Here is a 17,427-nt window from a genome sequence, read left to right as displayed (position 1 = left end):
AAAAAAAAAAAAAAAAAAAAGAAAGAAAAAGAAAAAAGATTTCATGTTGCTCATACTACATTATAAAATCATAGTACAATAAAATATGTAGGCTCTGCCATATAAATGAATGTTTTCAAATAACTTTTTATATTGTGCATACTCAGTTTATAAAAGGTAAACATAAATTCTATTAAAGATAAACGTATTGAATTCATTAGCAAATAATATTACAAAATACTGCATAAAGTAGTAGAACTATAGATACTACTTAGCATTGCTATAATTTGCACAATTGTGCAACCTGGACATAAATAAGATAACAATTGATAAGTTAGGGAAGTTATATAGTTTTAAAATTCAGTCAAATTTGTATTATAGCTTTTATTACTTTCACTTTTTTTTTTTGCTCTGATGTATTTTGCAATGCAGGCATAGTAGAATTTTGTTTTAACTCTAAGTCATTTAATACTGTAATAAAACTCACAAGACAAAATTAAATTAGAAACATTTTTTATATGCATTATCTCATTTAATCCTCAGAGCAACTTGGTGAGAACTAGATTATGATAGTTATTAATTTGTGAACATTATAAAATTATAAGTTAATATATAAAAATTTTGTGCTAAATTAGGAAGGGAAGATTAAAATCTTTGTATAAGTTGGAAAATAGCATCATGGATAATTACAGTACATATTCTAAAATGTTGAACCAATTAAATCTCTCAAATTCATACTATTGTATATTTAGTATGATGAAAGGGCATATTACTGTAAACAGTGGTTTGGAGTAGGAATATAACATACTCTCATCCATATAATTCCTGTGTCTCATAATTCAATTTAGTAACAAGAAAAGTCAAGTCAGCTTGATACACTAGAGTCAAGCATAATTATAAACCAAAAGAGGACAAACCTAGTATTCTTGTTTTGATGTGGAAATCTTTCTAAAGACTGAGGATGTACAGGTGTTAACAGTATCAAATGTAGAGTCTTTTAAAATGTCAATTAAATAATTTATATTATTGAAGCTTAAGCTTAGTTCTGTAATAAAAAATTTAAAACAAAAGAATTTGTATTAATTGAATTAAATTTTCAAGTTATTGAAAAGATATAAGATGTTCTTCCTTCATGCTTGTTTAAAAATGTAGCTTGTAGGTAGTAAGAGAATGAATGAAAGTTGTATATCTTACTTGTTTTAAAAAACAATACATATTTTGAATGTTGCTGATTCAGTCACAGAAGGTTGGAGAAAATGAATAAGAGAAACTTCAGCCTTCAGTAGATAACTTTTCATAAAGTTAAATTTTTTTCTGATAAAGGAAAGAGGAAAATATTCACATATTCTATAGTCTGCTCTTACGAAAAAGAGGGCAAAGCATAAACTCAAAGTTACTTTCTCAAGAGAATTCCATAAACGCTGGTAAATCATTTCTGTGCAGGAATGAAGTCCAGTGTTGCCAGATCTTCAGCTTTTAAGAGAAACTAGAAATATGAATTTTTAGACGAAATATTTTAATTTTTCAATGTTGGCATGTAATTCAAAATTTAAAGAAATAACTGCACCAAATACTAAGTATGGCTACAGTTTGACTAAGAGACAGGGAGGTCAGTTTATGATTGTAAGTTTAGTAGTATCTTATATACCCAGTTGTATTTGTAGCCCAGTATAACATTTAATACTCATAACAATGATCCTCTGTCATTAAAAGAAATTTTATATTCAGAATACTCTGCATGGGACCTCTTACAAGATTCTAAACACAGTGAAGGGCATTAAAGGTAACAATAACAGCTAGTATTTTCCAGTCAGTTACCATGTACCAGTTACTGTTCCAAATGCTTTATGCAAGTGTGAACATATTTAAGCCTTACATCCCTGTGAGGTAAGTGCTGTTTATCACATTTTACAGGTGAAGATATAGAGAGAGGGAAGGGAAAGTAATGGAGGGGTAAAATAACTTGCCCAAGGACACAGAACTAGTGAGAGGCAAAGCTGGAATCTAAATCCAGGAGTCTGACTCCTGAGCCTGCTATGTTGCTTAACTCTCCTTTTATACTCTCGTTAAGTACAGTATATTTCCCAGCATGTTATGTATGATTTGGTATTAGGTAGCAAAATGGTCTTTTCCCTTTTACTCAGCTTTCCCAACCTTCCATGCAAAGCTGTAAACTGTAAGTGACAAGTATGAGCTGTACATTATCTGATTTTTTTCTCTTCTCTTTTTACCTGGGAATCCATGGAGGAACTTTAGGGAGACCCTTAATTTTCTGAAATTTTCTCCAACTTTTATAGTAAGCTTTTACTTACATAGCTTTCCTCAGGTTGCCAGAGAAGTCTATACATGTTCTAAAAAAATTATGTGGAATGGAAAACATGCTTTAAAGTAAATTTACTTTTAATAATGTGACATTAAAAGAACTTAAGGCTTTTTTAAAAATTATACTTTTAAGTTCTGGGATACATGTGCAGAAAGTGCAGGTTTGTTACATAAGTATACACATGCTGTGGTGGTTTACTGCACCCATCAACCCGTCATCTACATTAGGTACTTCTCCTAATGCTATCCCTCCCCTAGCCGCCCACTCCCTGACAGGCCCTGGTGTGTGATGTTCCCCTCCCTGTGTCCATATGTTCTCATTGTTCAACTCCCACTTATTAGTGAGAACATGCAGTGTTTGGTTTTCTGTTCTTGTGTTAGTTTGCTGAGAATGATGGTTTCCAGCTTCATCCATATCCCTGCAAGGGACATGAACTCATCCTTTTTTATGGCTGCATAGTATTCCATGATGTGTATGTGCCACATTTTCTTTATCCAGTCTATCATTGATGGGCATTTGGGTTGATTCCAAGTCTTTGCTGTTGTGAACAGTGCCGCAGTAAACATACGTGTGCATGTGTCTTTATAGTACCATGATTTTTAATCCTTTGGGTAGATGGGCATTTGGGTTGATTCCAAGTCTTTGCTGTTGTGAACAGTGCCGCAGTAAACATACGTGTGCATGTGTCTTTATAGTACCATGATTTATAATCCTTTGGGTATATACCCAGTAATGGGATTACTGAGTCAAATGGTATTTCTAGTTCTAGATCCTTGAGGAATCGCCACACTGTCTGCCACAATGGTTGAACTAATTTACACTCCCACCAACAGTATAAAAGCATTCCTATTTCTCCACATTATCTCCAGCATCTGTTCTTTCCTGACTTTTTAATGATCACCATTCTACCTGGGGTGAGATGGTATCTCATTGTTGTTTTGATTTGCATTTCTCTATTGACCAGTGATGATGAGCTTTTTTTCATTTGTTTGTTGGCCACATAAATGTCTTCTTTTGAGAAGTGTCTGTTCATATCCTTCGCCACTTTTTGATGAGGTTGTTTTTTTCTTGTAAATTTGTTTAAGTTCTTTGTAGATTTTGGATATTAGCCCTTTGTCAGATGAATAGACTGCAAAAATTTTCTTCCATTCTGTAGGTTGCCTGTTCACTCTGATGATAGTTTATTTTGCTGTGCAGAAACTCTTTTGTTTAATTAGATCCCATTTGCCAATTTTGGCTTTTGTTTCCATTGCTTTTGGTGTTTTAGTCATGAAGTCTTTGCCCATGCCTATGTCCTGAATGGTATTGCCTAGGTTTTCTTCTAGGGATTTTATGGTTTTAGGTCTTACTTTAAGTCTTTAATCCATCTGGAGTTAATTTTTGTATAAGGTTTAAGGAAAGGGTCCAGTTTCAGTTTTCTGTGTATGGCTAGCCAGTTTTCCCAACAGAATAGGGAATCCTTACCCCATTGCTTGTCTTTGTCAGGTTTGTCAAAGACCAGATGGTTGTAGATGTGTGGTGTTATTTCTGAGGCCTCTGTTCTGTTCGTTTGTTCTGTATATCTGTTTTGGTACCAGTATCATACTGTTTTGGTTACTGTAGCTTTGTAGTATAGTTTGAAGTCAGGTAGAGTGATGCCTCCAGGGTTGTTCTTTTTACTTAAGATTGTCTTGGTTATGCAGGCTCTTTTTTGGTTCCATATGAAACAAAGTAGTTTTTTCTAATTCTGTGAAGAAGGACAATGGTAGCTTGATGTGGATAACATTGAATCTATAAATTACTTTGGGCAGTATGGCCATTTTCACAATATTGATTCTTCCTATCCATGAGCATGGAATGTTTTTCCATTTATTTGTGTCCTCTCTTACTTCCTTGAGCGGTGGTTTGTAGTTCTCCTTGAAGAGGTCTTTCACATGCCTTGTAAGTTGTATTCCTAGGTATTTTATTCTCTTTGTAGCAATTGTGAATGGTAGTTTACTTGTGATTTGGCTTTCTGTTTGTCTGTTACTGGTGTATAGGAATGCTTGTTTTTGTTGTATGTATTTTGTAGAGAGCTGATAGGATGACTTGAGGCACTATAACATAATGATTATGAACTTAGGCACTGATTTTAAAACTTATAGTTCCATAAGATTTTCAAACACAGTGAAGGACATAAAAAGTTAATAAAGCAGTTAACATTTTCTCATAACTGGTCATATATGAGTTAATATTCTGAATGCCTTACACACATATGCATGTCTAATCCTCATAACTACCTATAAGGTACATACTAGTATTGTCCCCATTTACTGATAAAGACATAGAGAGGGAAAGCTAAGTAACTTGCCCATTATGTTTTAAATTGTGCAGGTTAGTTGGGCTCTCATGCCTGAATTTCTTTATCTATAAAATAGGGATAAGAACTACCTCAAACGATATTAGGAGAAGGACATGAGATAATGCATATAAGGTGTTTACTGTCATGCCTGGAACATGTTAAATAATCAGTGTGTCCTGGAAAACAGTTTTGTAGTATATGCTACTCAATTATATGTTCTATTATGCCTTTGATAAAAAATTCAGATACATTTTTAGTTTGCTATGTATTTTCAACATTTATTTTACTTAGAGTTTTTGATACTTGTTACTGGAAATATCTTTGTGGCCATGTCAGGAAAGGTATACATTGAAGAGCAACTTTTAAATTTTATGTGAAACTACACTTATTTCATTAACATGAATATTCAGGAGTTGCCCATTGATTTACCTGTTTTTTAGGTAGTTAGATTTCATGGTGGAGCTCTTCCTGCTTATGTCGTATCTAATATGCTTCTTACTTATAGAGGACAATTATATTCTCTTTTCTCAACAGGTAAGAATGCTTCTAATTTTTAAGTTACTTTTGTTATGAATATTAAAGTAGAACAACTATTAGTTCCACATATGTATTTATATGTATAATTCTATTATATTAAATCAGTAGACATAATTAAGAGAGTTCTTAAAACTCCCTTATTTTATTTATTTAATATTTTATAATTATACCACATAATAGTAGCTACTATTCTGTTCTTGAAAACTCCAAAATAGCATGTGATTTTATGATGAGCCTTCTCTGCATCTTTATTACTTTTCTACTATCAACTACCAATCCCAAATAGTTTGAGGAAGCTAGTCCAGAGACCTTCAGTTTGTGGTCTTAAGACCTGCAAATTATTAACATCCTCTTAGCTTGTCATTTTTGTATCAGTGTCATTTTTAATGGAAAAAATAACTTTGAGTCTAACCAGATTAATTAAGTCATTTTTTAAAATACATACAGGAATCAAGCAGTGTAATTATCTTCATATAATAATTTGCTAGTATTTATGACTTAAAAAGGGGCAAAACATTTAACCATAATACACACCAAAAAATTAACAAGAATGCCCTAATATTATCAAATGCCTTTTTTTGTTTTTTTTTTTTTTGTTTGTTTGTTTTGAGACGTAGTTTTGCTCTTGTTGCCCAGGCTGGAGTACAATGGTGTGATCTCAGTTCACTGCAACCTCCACCTCCCAGGTTCAAGTGATTCTCCTGCCTCAACCTCCCAAGTAACTGGGATTACAGGCACCGGCCACCATGTCCAGCTAATTTTTGTATTTTTAGTAGAGATGGGGTTTCACCATGTTGGCCAGGCTGGTCTCGAACTCCTGACCTTGTGATCTGCCCGCCTCAGCTTCCCAAAGTGCTGGGATTACAGGCGTGAGCCACCGCACCCGGCCTCAAATGACTTTTTAAGAAGTATTTTATTTTTAATTTATTTGATTGATACATAATTGTACCTATTTATGGGGTACAGGTGATATTTTGACACATTCATATAATGTGTTAAGATCAAATCAGGGTAATTAGGATATCCATCAGCTCAAGCGTTTACCATTTCTTTGTGTTGGGAACATTCCAAATCTTCTAGCTATTTTAAAATATAAAATAAATTATTAACTACAGTCATCTTGGTCAGGTGCTGGCTCATGCCCGTAATCCCAGCACTTTGGGAGGCCGAGGTGGGCGGATCACCTGAGGTCAGGAGTTCAAGACCATCCTGGCCAGTATGGTGAAACCCCGTCTTTACTAAAAATACAAAAAATTATCCAGGCTTAGTGGTGGGCACCTATAATCCTAGCTACTCGGGAGGCTGAGGCAGGAGAATTGCTTGAACCCGGGAGGCAGAGGTTGCAGTGCTATCAAACGGTAGACCTTATTTCTTCTAACTGTATTTTTATACCCATTAGCCATTCTTTCTTCATCCCTCCACTCCTCTTTACCTTTTCCACCCTCTGGTAACCATCTGTTCTCTAGCTCCATGAGATCAACTTTTTAAATTCCCAGATATGAATGACAATGTATAATATTTGTCTTTCTATGCCTGACTTATCACTTAGCATAATGTCCTTCAGTTACATCCATGTTGCTACAGATGATAGAATTTCATTCCTTTTATGTCTACATAATATTCCATTGTGTATATATTACCACTTTCTTTTCCATTCATTTGTTGATGGACTTTAGGTTGATTCCATATTTTGGCCGTTGTGAATAGTGCTACAGTAAACATGGAGATGCAGACATCTCTTTGATATACTGATTTCCTTTCTTTTGGATAATATATACAGCAGTAAGATTGCTGGGTCATATAGCAGATCTATTTGTAGTTTTTTGAAGGATCTCCAGTCTGTTTTTGATAATGGCTATACTAATTTACACTTGTACCAATTGTGTGCTAGCATTCCCCTTTTTCCATATCATCATTAGCACTTGTTATTTTTTGTCTTTTTGATAACAAGCCATTTTAACTAGGGTGAGGTAATATGTCATTGTAGTTTTGATGTACATTTCACTGGTGATTAGTGATGTTGAACATTTTAAAAATTATATTTGTTGGCCATTGGTATGTCTTTTTTTTTTTGAGATGGAGTTTTGCTCTTGTTGCCCAGGCTGGAGTGAAATGGCTCAGTCTCAGCTCACCACAACCTCCACCTCCCGGGTTCAAGCGATTCTCCTGCCTCAGCCTCCCAAGTAGCTGGGATTACAGGTATGGGCCACCATGCCTGGCTAATTGTGTATTTTTAGTAGAGACGGGGTTTCTCCATGTTGGTCAGGCTGGTGTTGAACTCCCGACCTCAGGCAGTCCTCCTGCCTTGGCCTCCCAAAGTGCTGGGATTACAGTCGTGAGCCACCGCGTCTGACCATCCATTAATATTTCTTCTGTTGAGAAATGTCTGTTCAGATCTTTTGGCCACTTTTAAAATTAGAGTATTTGTTTTGCTGTTAAGTTGTCTGAGTTCCTTATATATTCTGGTCACTAATCCTTTATCAGATGGATAGTTTGCAAAATTTTTTCCCAGTCTTCGGCTTATCTCTTCACTTTGGTGTTTGTTGCCTTTGCTATGCAGTAGTGTTTTAGCTTGATATAATCCCATTTTGCTTTTATTGCATGTGCTTTTGAGGTCTTACCCAAAAAAATTTTTGCCCAGACCAATGGCCCAAAGCATTTCTCCAATATATTCTTGTGGTAGTTTCATCGTTTCGGGTTTTAAATTTAAGTCTTTATTTTGATTTAATTTTTTGCACATGATGAAAGATAGGGATCTAGTTTCTTTCTTCTGCATATAAATATCCAGTTTTCCCAGCACCATGTCCTTTCTCCAGTGTATGTTTTGGTTACCTTTAGTGAAAATTAGTTGGCTGTAAATGAGTGGATTCATTTCTGGCTTCTCTATTATGTTCCATTGGCTTATGTATCTGTTTTATGGCAGTACTAAACTGTTTTGGTTGCCATATCTTTGTAGTGTATTTTGAAGTCAGGTAATGTGATTGCCTCCAGCTTCTTTGTTTTTGTTCAGGATTTTTTTGCCTATTTGGTACCATATGATTTTATGACTGTTTTTTCTATACCAGTGAAGACTCTCATTGGTATTTTGATAGGGATTTCATTGAATCTAGACATTGCTTGAGGTAGTATAGACAGTTTAACAATGCTGAATCATTCAATCCATGAACATAGATGGAATTGCTTTCTATTTTTTTGTGTGTCTTCTTCAGTTTCTCTCATTGGTGTTTTATAATTTTTCACTGTAGAGATCTTTTACTTTAGTTACTTTTATTCCTAGATATAATTTAATTGTAAATGGGATCACTCCCTTGATTTGTTTGTTTGTTTGTTTTTGTTTTTGTTTGAGACAGAGTCTCGCTCTGTCACCCAGACAGGAGTGCAATGGCACGATCTCGGCTCACTGTGAACTCTGCCTCCCAGGTTGAAGCGATTCTTCTGTCTCAGCCTCCTGAGTAGCTGGCATTACAGCCATGTGCCACCACGCCCAGCTAATTTTTTTGTATTTTTAGTAGAGATGGGGTTTCACCATGTTGGCTAGGCTGGTCTTGAACTCCTGACCTCAAATGATCCACCTGCTGCGGCCTCCCAGAGTGCTGGGATTACAGGCATGAGTCACTGCGCCCAGCCCTCTTGATTTCTTTTTCAGATTTCTATTAGTGTATAGAAAGTTACTGATTTTTATATGTTGACTTTGTATCTTGAAACTTCTACTGAGTTCAAAAAAACCAATTCTAATAGTATTTTTGGTGGAGTTTTCAGGTTTTTTTAAAATCTAGGATCATGTCATCTGTGAACAAGGATAACTTGACTATTTCTTTTCCAATTTGGATGCACTCTTTTTCTTTCTCTTGCCTAGTTGCTCTGGCTAGGACTTCTAGTACTCTATTGAATAAGTAGTGAAAGCAGACATTCTTGTCTTATTTAGGTCTTAGAGGAAAAGCTTTCAATTTTTTTTCCCATTTTGTATAGTATCAGCTGTGGGTTTGTCATATTTGGCCTTTATTGTTTTGAGGTATGTTCCTTTTATATCCAGTTTTTTAATAGTTTTTATCTTAAAGCAATTTTGAATTTTATCAAATGCTTTCTTGACATCCATTGAAATTATTTTTATACTTATTCTTGATTCCATTTGTGTTATTTATCACATTGATTGATTTGTATACATTGAACTATCCTTGCATTCCTAGGATAAATCCCACTTTATCGTGGTGAATGATATTTTTAATATGTTGTTGAAGTCAGTTTGCTAGTATTTTGTTGAGGATTTTTGCCTTTATGTTCATCAAAGATATTGGCCTGTACTTTTCTTTTTTTGTTGTATTATTTTCTGGTTTTGGTGTCAGGGTTATGCTGGCCTCATAGAATGAGTTTGGAGTTGCTTTCTTCTCTTCAGTGTCTTTTTGGAATATTGACTAGTGTTGATATTAGTTCTTTAAATGTTTGATAGATTTCAGCAGTGTAGCCCTCAGGTCCCATGCTTGTTTTTGATGGGAGACTTTTTATTACTGCTTCAATCTCATTACTTGGTTTTTTGTTTTTTTTTTTTTTGACAGAGTCTCACTCTATTGCCCAGACTGGAGTGCAGTGGTACAATCTCGGCTCACTGCAACCTCCTTCTCCCAGGTTCAAGTGATTCTTGTGCTTCAGTATCCCAAGTAGCTGGGATTACAGGTGTGTGCCACCACACCTGGCTAATGTTTGTATTTTTAGTAGAGACAGGGTTTCACCATGTTGACCAGGCTAGTCTTGAACTCCTGACATCAGGTGATCTGCCTGCCTCAGCCTCCCAAAGTGCTGGGATTACAGGTGTGAGCCACCATGCCCAGCTTCATTATTTGTAATTGGTCTGTTCAGGTTTTCTATTTTTTTTTCTTGATTCAACCTTGGTAGGTTGGCTGTATCCAAGAATTTATCCATCTCTTCTAGATTTTCAAGTTGTGGGGTTAAATTTGTTTATAATATTCTCTAATGATCCTTTCTATTTCTGTGGTATCAGTTGTAATAACTCTTTCCTTGTCTCTGATTTTATTTGAGTCTTCTCTCTTTTTTCTTGGTCTAGCTAAAAGTTTGTAGATTTTGGTTAACTTTTCAAAAAAGCAACTTTTCATTTTGTTGATCTTTTTGTTTTTCCTTGAAGCTTGTTCATAGCTGATGTATTTTTTTCAGTCTCAATATCCTTTATTTCTGCTCTGATCTTTATTATTTTATTCCTTCTACTAATTTTGGTTTTCATTTGTTCTTGCTTGTCTAGTTTCTTGAGATGCATCATTGGGTTTTTTATTTGAAGTCTTTCTACTTTTTTGATTTAGGCATGTATTGCTATGAACTCTCCTCTTAGAACTTTCTTTGCTGTATTCCATAGTTTTGGTATATTGTGTTTCCATTTTATTTGTCTCAAGGAATATTTTAATTTTTTAAAATTTCCTCATTAACCCATTCATTGTTTAGGAGTCAATTTTTTTTTTTTTTTTTTTTTTGAGATGGAGTCTCACTCTGTCACCCAGGCTGGCATGCAGTGGCAGTATCTCAGCTTACTGCAAGCTCCGTCTCCAGAGTTCACGCTGTTCTCCTGCCTCAGCCTCCCAAGTAGCTGGGACTACAGGTGCCTGCCACCACACCCGGCTAATTTTTTGTATTTTTAGTAGAGACGGGGTTTCACCTTGTTAGCCGGGATGGTCTCGATCTCCTGACCGCATGATCTGCCCACCTCGACCTCCCAAAGTGCTGGGATTATAGGCGTGAGCCACCATGCCTGGCCAGGAGTCAAATATTTTTTTAAAAATTTTTAAAGCATTTTCAAAGAAGATCCACACAGTCCAGTTGGTCATTAGTTTCATTAAGTTTTGTCAACTTAAATAACAAACAGAGAGAGGCTCTCTAAAGGAAAATGATGTTTATTTGTAATAGAGCATTGGTGTGTTACAGTAAACTTGTGCATATTCAGGGAGGTAAAGGAAGACAGGATGTTGAAGGAAAAATAAAAAGGATTAAAATTGTTTTGAAATGATTATTCTTGGCTGCCAGGATGAATAACAAGGGCGATGCCATTTTGAGGTTGAACAGGCAGTTGCTGGGCAGATGTCCTCAGAGAAATTTTTTTTGTGTAAGGTTGAGATGGCCTTTGTTCCAGGTTGCAGTCTTTTGTGTTAGTTTTATTATCAAGCATACAAGTGTGAGAACTCTCTCTTCTTAGCCTTCCTCAGCTCTATTTGTCAGGGTTTGTTTTGGTTTTGTTTTTTTCTTTTTTCTTTTTCTAACACAAATGACTCCATGTTGATTCTGGCCAGTTTTACATTTTCCCCCTTTTGATTAAGATCTTTCTCCAAAAGCATCACTGATCAATCACCCTATAGTTAGATTTTGATATCCCTTGGTGCTGGAATAGACCTGTCCCAGGTTGCTGGTCTAATCCCACATTGTAATGATTGGTGACTAGAAGTCAGTGTCATAAACCTTTTAGCCACATTTGAGCACTGAGGGAGGTTTGAAGGGAGTGGCTCTGAGGCTAAGTCTACCTGGAGTCCATTATTAAGTTCAGTTTAGTTTGTTCCATAGTCTTTTGCCATCATTTCAAAGTGCTGGGCCAGCATTAAGCTGTTAGGAGTTGTATTTCTACAAAATTTAAACAAGTTAACAGAGGAATGCTAGTGATTTTTGTACATTGATTTTATATCCTGAAATTTTGCTGGAGTCATTTATCAACTGAAGGAGCTTTTGAGCCGAGACTGTGGGGTTTTCTAGGTATAGAATCATGCCATCTGCAAACAGAGATAGTTTGACTTCCTCTCTTCCTATTTCGATGCCCTTTATTTCTATCTCTTGCCTGATTGCTCTGGCAACGGCTTCAGAAAGGCAATTCCATTCACAGCTGCCACAAAAAGAATAAAATACCTAGGAATATAGCTAACCAGGGAGGCAAAAGATTTCCACAATGAGAATTACAAAGCACAGCTCAAATAAATCAGAGAAGACACAAAGAAAAACAGAAAGTTTAGAAAGGGAAAATACAAAGTAAAATGATCAGTTTGCATAATAGTTTTGAACCATGAACCTAGGCTTAAACACAACCAGTTGAATACATCAAATGACCTTATCCTTCAAGTAAAAAAGGTCATTAAGAAGGGTAAGGGTGTCATGATACGAAGTCTTGTTCTGACATCTTGGGAAAAGCTATCTGAAGAGTGAAAGTGTCAACTTCTCATCCTGGTTTGTAGTTTGGATGACTCTGATTATGACATCAGGTGGCTTGGTGAACTTTTTGTGTGGCCCCATCAAACATGAGGCTTATTTCTTAAAATGCATCTAGTTTCAGCTTATAGGGCTTTCAGAACAAAGCTGTTCTCATTTTCAGTAATTCCATGGAAGAAAGTTGGATTGGAAGATCTAGAAGAATGCAGGATCTAGTCTAGTCTGTCAAGTAGTATAGTCTATCAAGAACTTGAAAACAATCAACAGAGCTACATTCTAATAACAGGTGTATTACAGCTTTTATTTAGAAACATAATTTTTTTTTATCTCTGCATTGATCACATAGCAATCTCAGATTTAAAAACTTCTTGAGGGCTGAGCACAGTGGCTTATGGCTGTAATCCCAGCACTTTAGGGAGGCTGAGGCAGGTTGATCACCTGAGCTCAGGAGTTTGAGACCAGCTTGGCCAGCATGGCAAAAACCCCATCTCTACTAAAAGTACAAAAAAATTAGCTAGGCATGGTGTTGTATGCCTATAATCCCAGCCACTCAGGATGCTGAGGCACGAGAATCGCTTGACCCCAGGAGGCAGAAGTTTCAGTGAGCTGAGATCGCGCCACTGCACTCCAGCCTGGGCAACAGAGCGAGACTCTGTCTCAAAACAAAACAAAACAAAACACACACACACAAAAAAACCCAAAATAATAAAAACCTCTTGAGGTTTTTAAGGTCTTAAGGTTCCTAGGCCTGCCAGCAATTGACAGTTTTTATTTACTCACTATCAGGCTTGGAACCTTTAAAGTCAGATATTCTGTGCATCTTCTCAAATATAACATATTTGATAAAGCCTTGGTAATATAACTAACATTTAATACAATATTTCCAGTTGTGTCCTGTTATAAAGAGGCCAGATTTTTATTGGACTTATGGAAAAAAAAAATCATATGGCCATAAGAATACTCAGATAGTTTCCAAATTTTGTAGGAACCAAGTAGAGAAAAAGCATATGATTCCATCTTTGTTCACAAAAGTATACTTTACCAAATTGCCTGCTTAAGAGATAAATTTTCCTTAAATCTGGAAAATAAAACATTTAAGTGAAGAACCAACATTTCAAGTAGAAGTCATAAAAACACTATCAGTTGGTCAATCTCATGTAATTAATTTTTGTTCTGCTTGATTTTGATTAGCAGTTTCCTGAGCCCATCAGTTTTTTCATCAGGGTTTTGGAAATTTTTATTTAGTTAATTAATCTTAAAGTTATCAGAAATCTGTGTTTAAGAGTGCTTATTGGACAGGTGTGGTGGCTCATACCTGTAATACCAATGCTTTCGGAGGCTGAGATATGAGGATCCCTTTTTTTTTTTTATTTGGTGACGGAGTCTCGCTCTGTCGCCAGGCTGGACAGTGGCTTGATCTAGGCTCACTGCAACTTCCGCCTCCCAGGTTCAAGTGATTCTCCTGCCTCAGCCTCCCAAGTAGCTGGGACTACGGGTGCCCACCACCACACCTAGCTAATTTTTTTTTTGTATTTTAGTAGAGACGGGGGTTTCACCGTGCTGGTCTCGAACTCCTGAACTCAGGCAATCTGCCCGCCTCCACCTCACAAAGTGCTAGGATTATAGGCATGATCCACCGTGCCTGGCCGATATGAAGATCACTTTTGAGGTCTGGAGTTTGAGACCAGCCTAGGCAAGATAGGGAGACCAGGTTTCTGTAAAACAAAAAAAAGAAAAAAAAAGTTTAAAAAAAATACATTAGCTGGGTATGGTGGCACACGCCTGCAGTCTTAGCTATTCAGCAGGTTGAGGTGGGAGGATCACTTGAGCCCAGGTGTTCAAGGTTGCAATGAACTACAGTTGCAACACTGCACTCCAGCCTGGGCAACAGAGTGAGACCCTGTCTTTAAAGGAAAGAAAAGAAAAAAGAGAGAGAAAGAGTTCTTGTTAAAGTTTTTTCATGAAAAACTTGATTGCAATACAGCTGATTGCAAATGCTTTTGGAGAAGAATTGAAAACAGTAACTGTGGATGACAGAAACTTATCATAGTCATGGTTCAAATCTGATGAAAACCCCAAAGTGATAAGGAAATTTTAGTTATTTCTGTTAACATGCAGCATTTTAAGATATCAACTAGAATCATGACTGACAGCATTATATCAGGACCATCAGACTTTTATCAATTTTACATAATTTTTAGAAATGTTGACATCAATAGCATATCCATACAAATATAACTTTGAAGAAGATTTAACATAACCAAAATTATGACTGATAACATATTTGATTTCTGTAAATTTATATAATTTTGTAGCTTATCAATAGCATGAATATAACTGAAAGAAGATCTAGTATCACTTATCATTTGACAATGTTTTCCATATAATTTACCAAATAAGCCTAATCATATAATATCTCTACAAGATGAGAGATGTATTCTTGGAGGCTTTTCAGGGGCCCAGCTAGAAAATCTGAAAGCTAAGATAAAAAAGACTTAGTTTAGAATTTTTGGCCAGGTGTGTGGTGGCTCATGCCTATTCTCTGAGCACTTTAGGAGGCCTAGGAGGGTGGATCACTTGAGCACAGGAATTCGAGACTATCCTGAGCAACATGGTGAAACCCTCTCTGTATAAAAAATAAAAAATAATTAGCCAGGTGTGGTGGCATACACCTGTGGTCCCAGCCACTTGGGAGTCTGAGAAGGGACGATCACTTAAGCTTGGAAGGTTGAGGCTACAGTGAACCGTGATTGCACCATTGCACTCCTCCACCATTAAAAAAAAGAAATTTTCATCTTTGGAAAGCTTGCCAAAGAAGTCAAAAGGTTCAAAACACTTGATCAAAAGAGGATCACAGGTCATTGTGAAATAATAGTTCATTTAAAGTAATAAAAGACTTAAAAAGCAATACAGAAAATTGTATGGATATAAAAATATTAACCTTCTTAAAGCTCAGTTATCCTAAGTGATAAAAAAAAAAAAAACTAATAAAGATTAACACAGGAAATTATCCTATAAAACGTCAGTACTGTGTAATTTCTTGTGTTATCTGGATTAGGTTTTTTATTACCAAAAGATAAAGAAAAGTCTGTTGCAGTGTGACTTCATCTTCTTATGGGAAACTCATTTAGATAACCCAGAACTTAAACGAACCTGATGAACGGGTACTTGAATTTAATCAGATACAGGAAAAATGTGTCTAAGGTTATAAGTGTAAGCCCATATTATAGAGGGATATAAACAAGAAGCTAGTATTGGAAACAGAGGAATAAGTGGCTTGTAGAAAAAGTAAAAGCACGTGACACAGTTTCCTGATTACATGGAACAATTGAGACATATCAAGAAAAGCCAATAATATAGAATCAAGTTATCCAAGAGGAAAACATTGTTTTTCTAGATGAATATTTTGGCTTCAGGCCATAATAGTAGAGTTAGAACTGAAGAAAAAAGTTACACAGGAGGTGACAAAAAAGGTTGAAAGGGAGGTTATCACCTGAGGCCTTCTTAAAGGGAGAGAGGAAGAGCAGATCTCAGGAGGAAATGTGGCAGAAATAGAAACTCTGGACAGTGTAAAACATGGCTGTTAATGAAAACAGATTTCAGATTTAAAAATCAAAACCTTTTCTAATTTTCTAAGAGTAAATGAATATTTCAAGAAAGCCTTGCTTTTACATAGGGGACCAAATTTTTAGTTTTGCGTTAGTGTATCTTTAATATCAAAGCTTAATCTTTAGAAAGACGGAAATCTCTTTTATAGCCAATTTGATCACATGCAGAATTTTCTTTCATAAAGTCACTCTTCATCAACTTTTTTCATGATTTACTTAGACCTTTGATAACATGCTTAGCCTTTCTGTCTTGTCCAAATATTTCCTATTTCTTAAAGAACCAGTCATTTTACTTTAGGACAAAAATGTATCATGTAAGTTGTTCTTATACAAAACTATTCTGTTTTCTTTTAACCTTCCTTACCAAAACGCATTCTCAAGCCATAACTTTATGGCTTACTCTTACTTACTGGTTCACATCTCTCTCTTACTTACTGGTTCCTTTCTATCTTGTTTCTATTTTTTTCTAAATCTGTATTTAGAAACAACCTTAAACATCCAAATTAGACAAAATTATTTTCCTCAATAAAGAACACATTTTATGCCTTTCTTAATAATTTTCTCATCAATAATACATTATTTTAATATATTTTATATACATTAATTAGAATTGCTATTGTAAATTAATTTATATTTTAACTAGAAATTTAACTCTTAGTAACCTTAAATTTAACAAGTAATTTGAACTGTCACTTATTAGTATTTAATAAATGAGAACCAGCTTATTTATTAAAGATTTACTTAAGTCACTGAACTAAAAGACACTTGGGTTAATTAGTATATAATTTATATGAGTATTCATTTATTGAAGCCAATCTGAATAGAATATCTTAGGGGATTTTGGCCAACTATGCCAATACATGTACATATGTATAAATGTACCTGAACATATATAGACATACTCAAAAGCCTTAATAGATTTCATTTTGGAATTTTAATTATAAAGTAGTAATACAAACTCACTGGTTTATGAAAGATAATTAGATTCAAATTATATTTCTGACAGAATTGGGCCCCTATAGGTAATTAAGGCTGTGGACCAAAATTTGGGGTAAAGTAGCCTGCAGGATGCAGATCAAGTAAAATGTTAAATTAGGCACACAGAAAACCTGAAGTAAATTCCCTAGAAAAGACATGTGTAACAAACAGAATGTAAATTCCATAGAAACTAGGGTCCTCAAACCACAAAGACATTTGTCTTTACACCAGGAAAGACTTACCAGAAGAGACAAAAGGTCTTCTGTCATCCCAGGAGAGATGTAAGGTCCTTTATTTACCAGATCCAGAATAAAGTCAAGAGGTTCTACCTTGATTTTAGAGGGAGAGAGAGTCCTGGCCTGAAAAAAGGTGTGCCATGGAAGCAGAGAGCTCCAGGGGCTCAAGTGAGTACTGCACACCAGTTCTGAGCATCACAAACTGTGTCCAAAAGTAATCCTATTCCAGGTCCTACCTCTGGACACTCTTCATGTCAA

At 35.5% G+C, this 17,427-nt stretch overlaps 1 protein-coding gene across 1 annotated transcript in view; it reads left to right on the top strand.

The window, feature by feature from the left end:
• The window catches only part of PGAP1 (post-GPI attachment to proteins inositol deacylase 1), an 86,310-nt gene that overhangs the window by 50,546 nt on the left and 18,337 nt on the right, over nt 1-17,427 (top strand). Inside the window, 1 exon segment of the mRNA XM_017869303.1 lies at nt 5,063-5,156. Within this exon segment, the coding sequence (XP_017724792.1) occupies nt 5,063-5,156 (94 nt within the window).

This window comes from Rhinopithecus bieti, unplaced genomic scaffold (assembly GCF_001698545.2).
Source record: "Rhinopithecus bieti isolate Rb0 unplaced genomic scaffold, ASM169854v2 scaffold_2572, whole genome shotgun sequence".
Lineage (NCBI taxonomy): Eukaryota > Metazoa > Chordata > Mammalia > Primates > Cercopithecidae > Rhinopithecus > Rhinopithecus bieti.
Note: the sequence above shows the minus strand (reverse complement) of the source record. Positions and strands in the feature narration are given on the sequence as shown.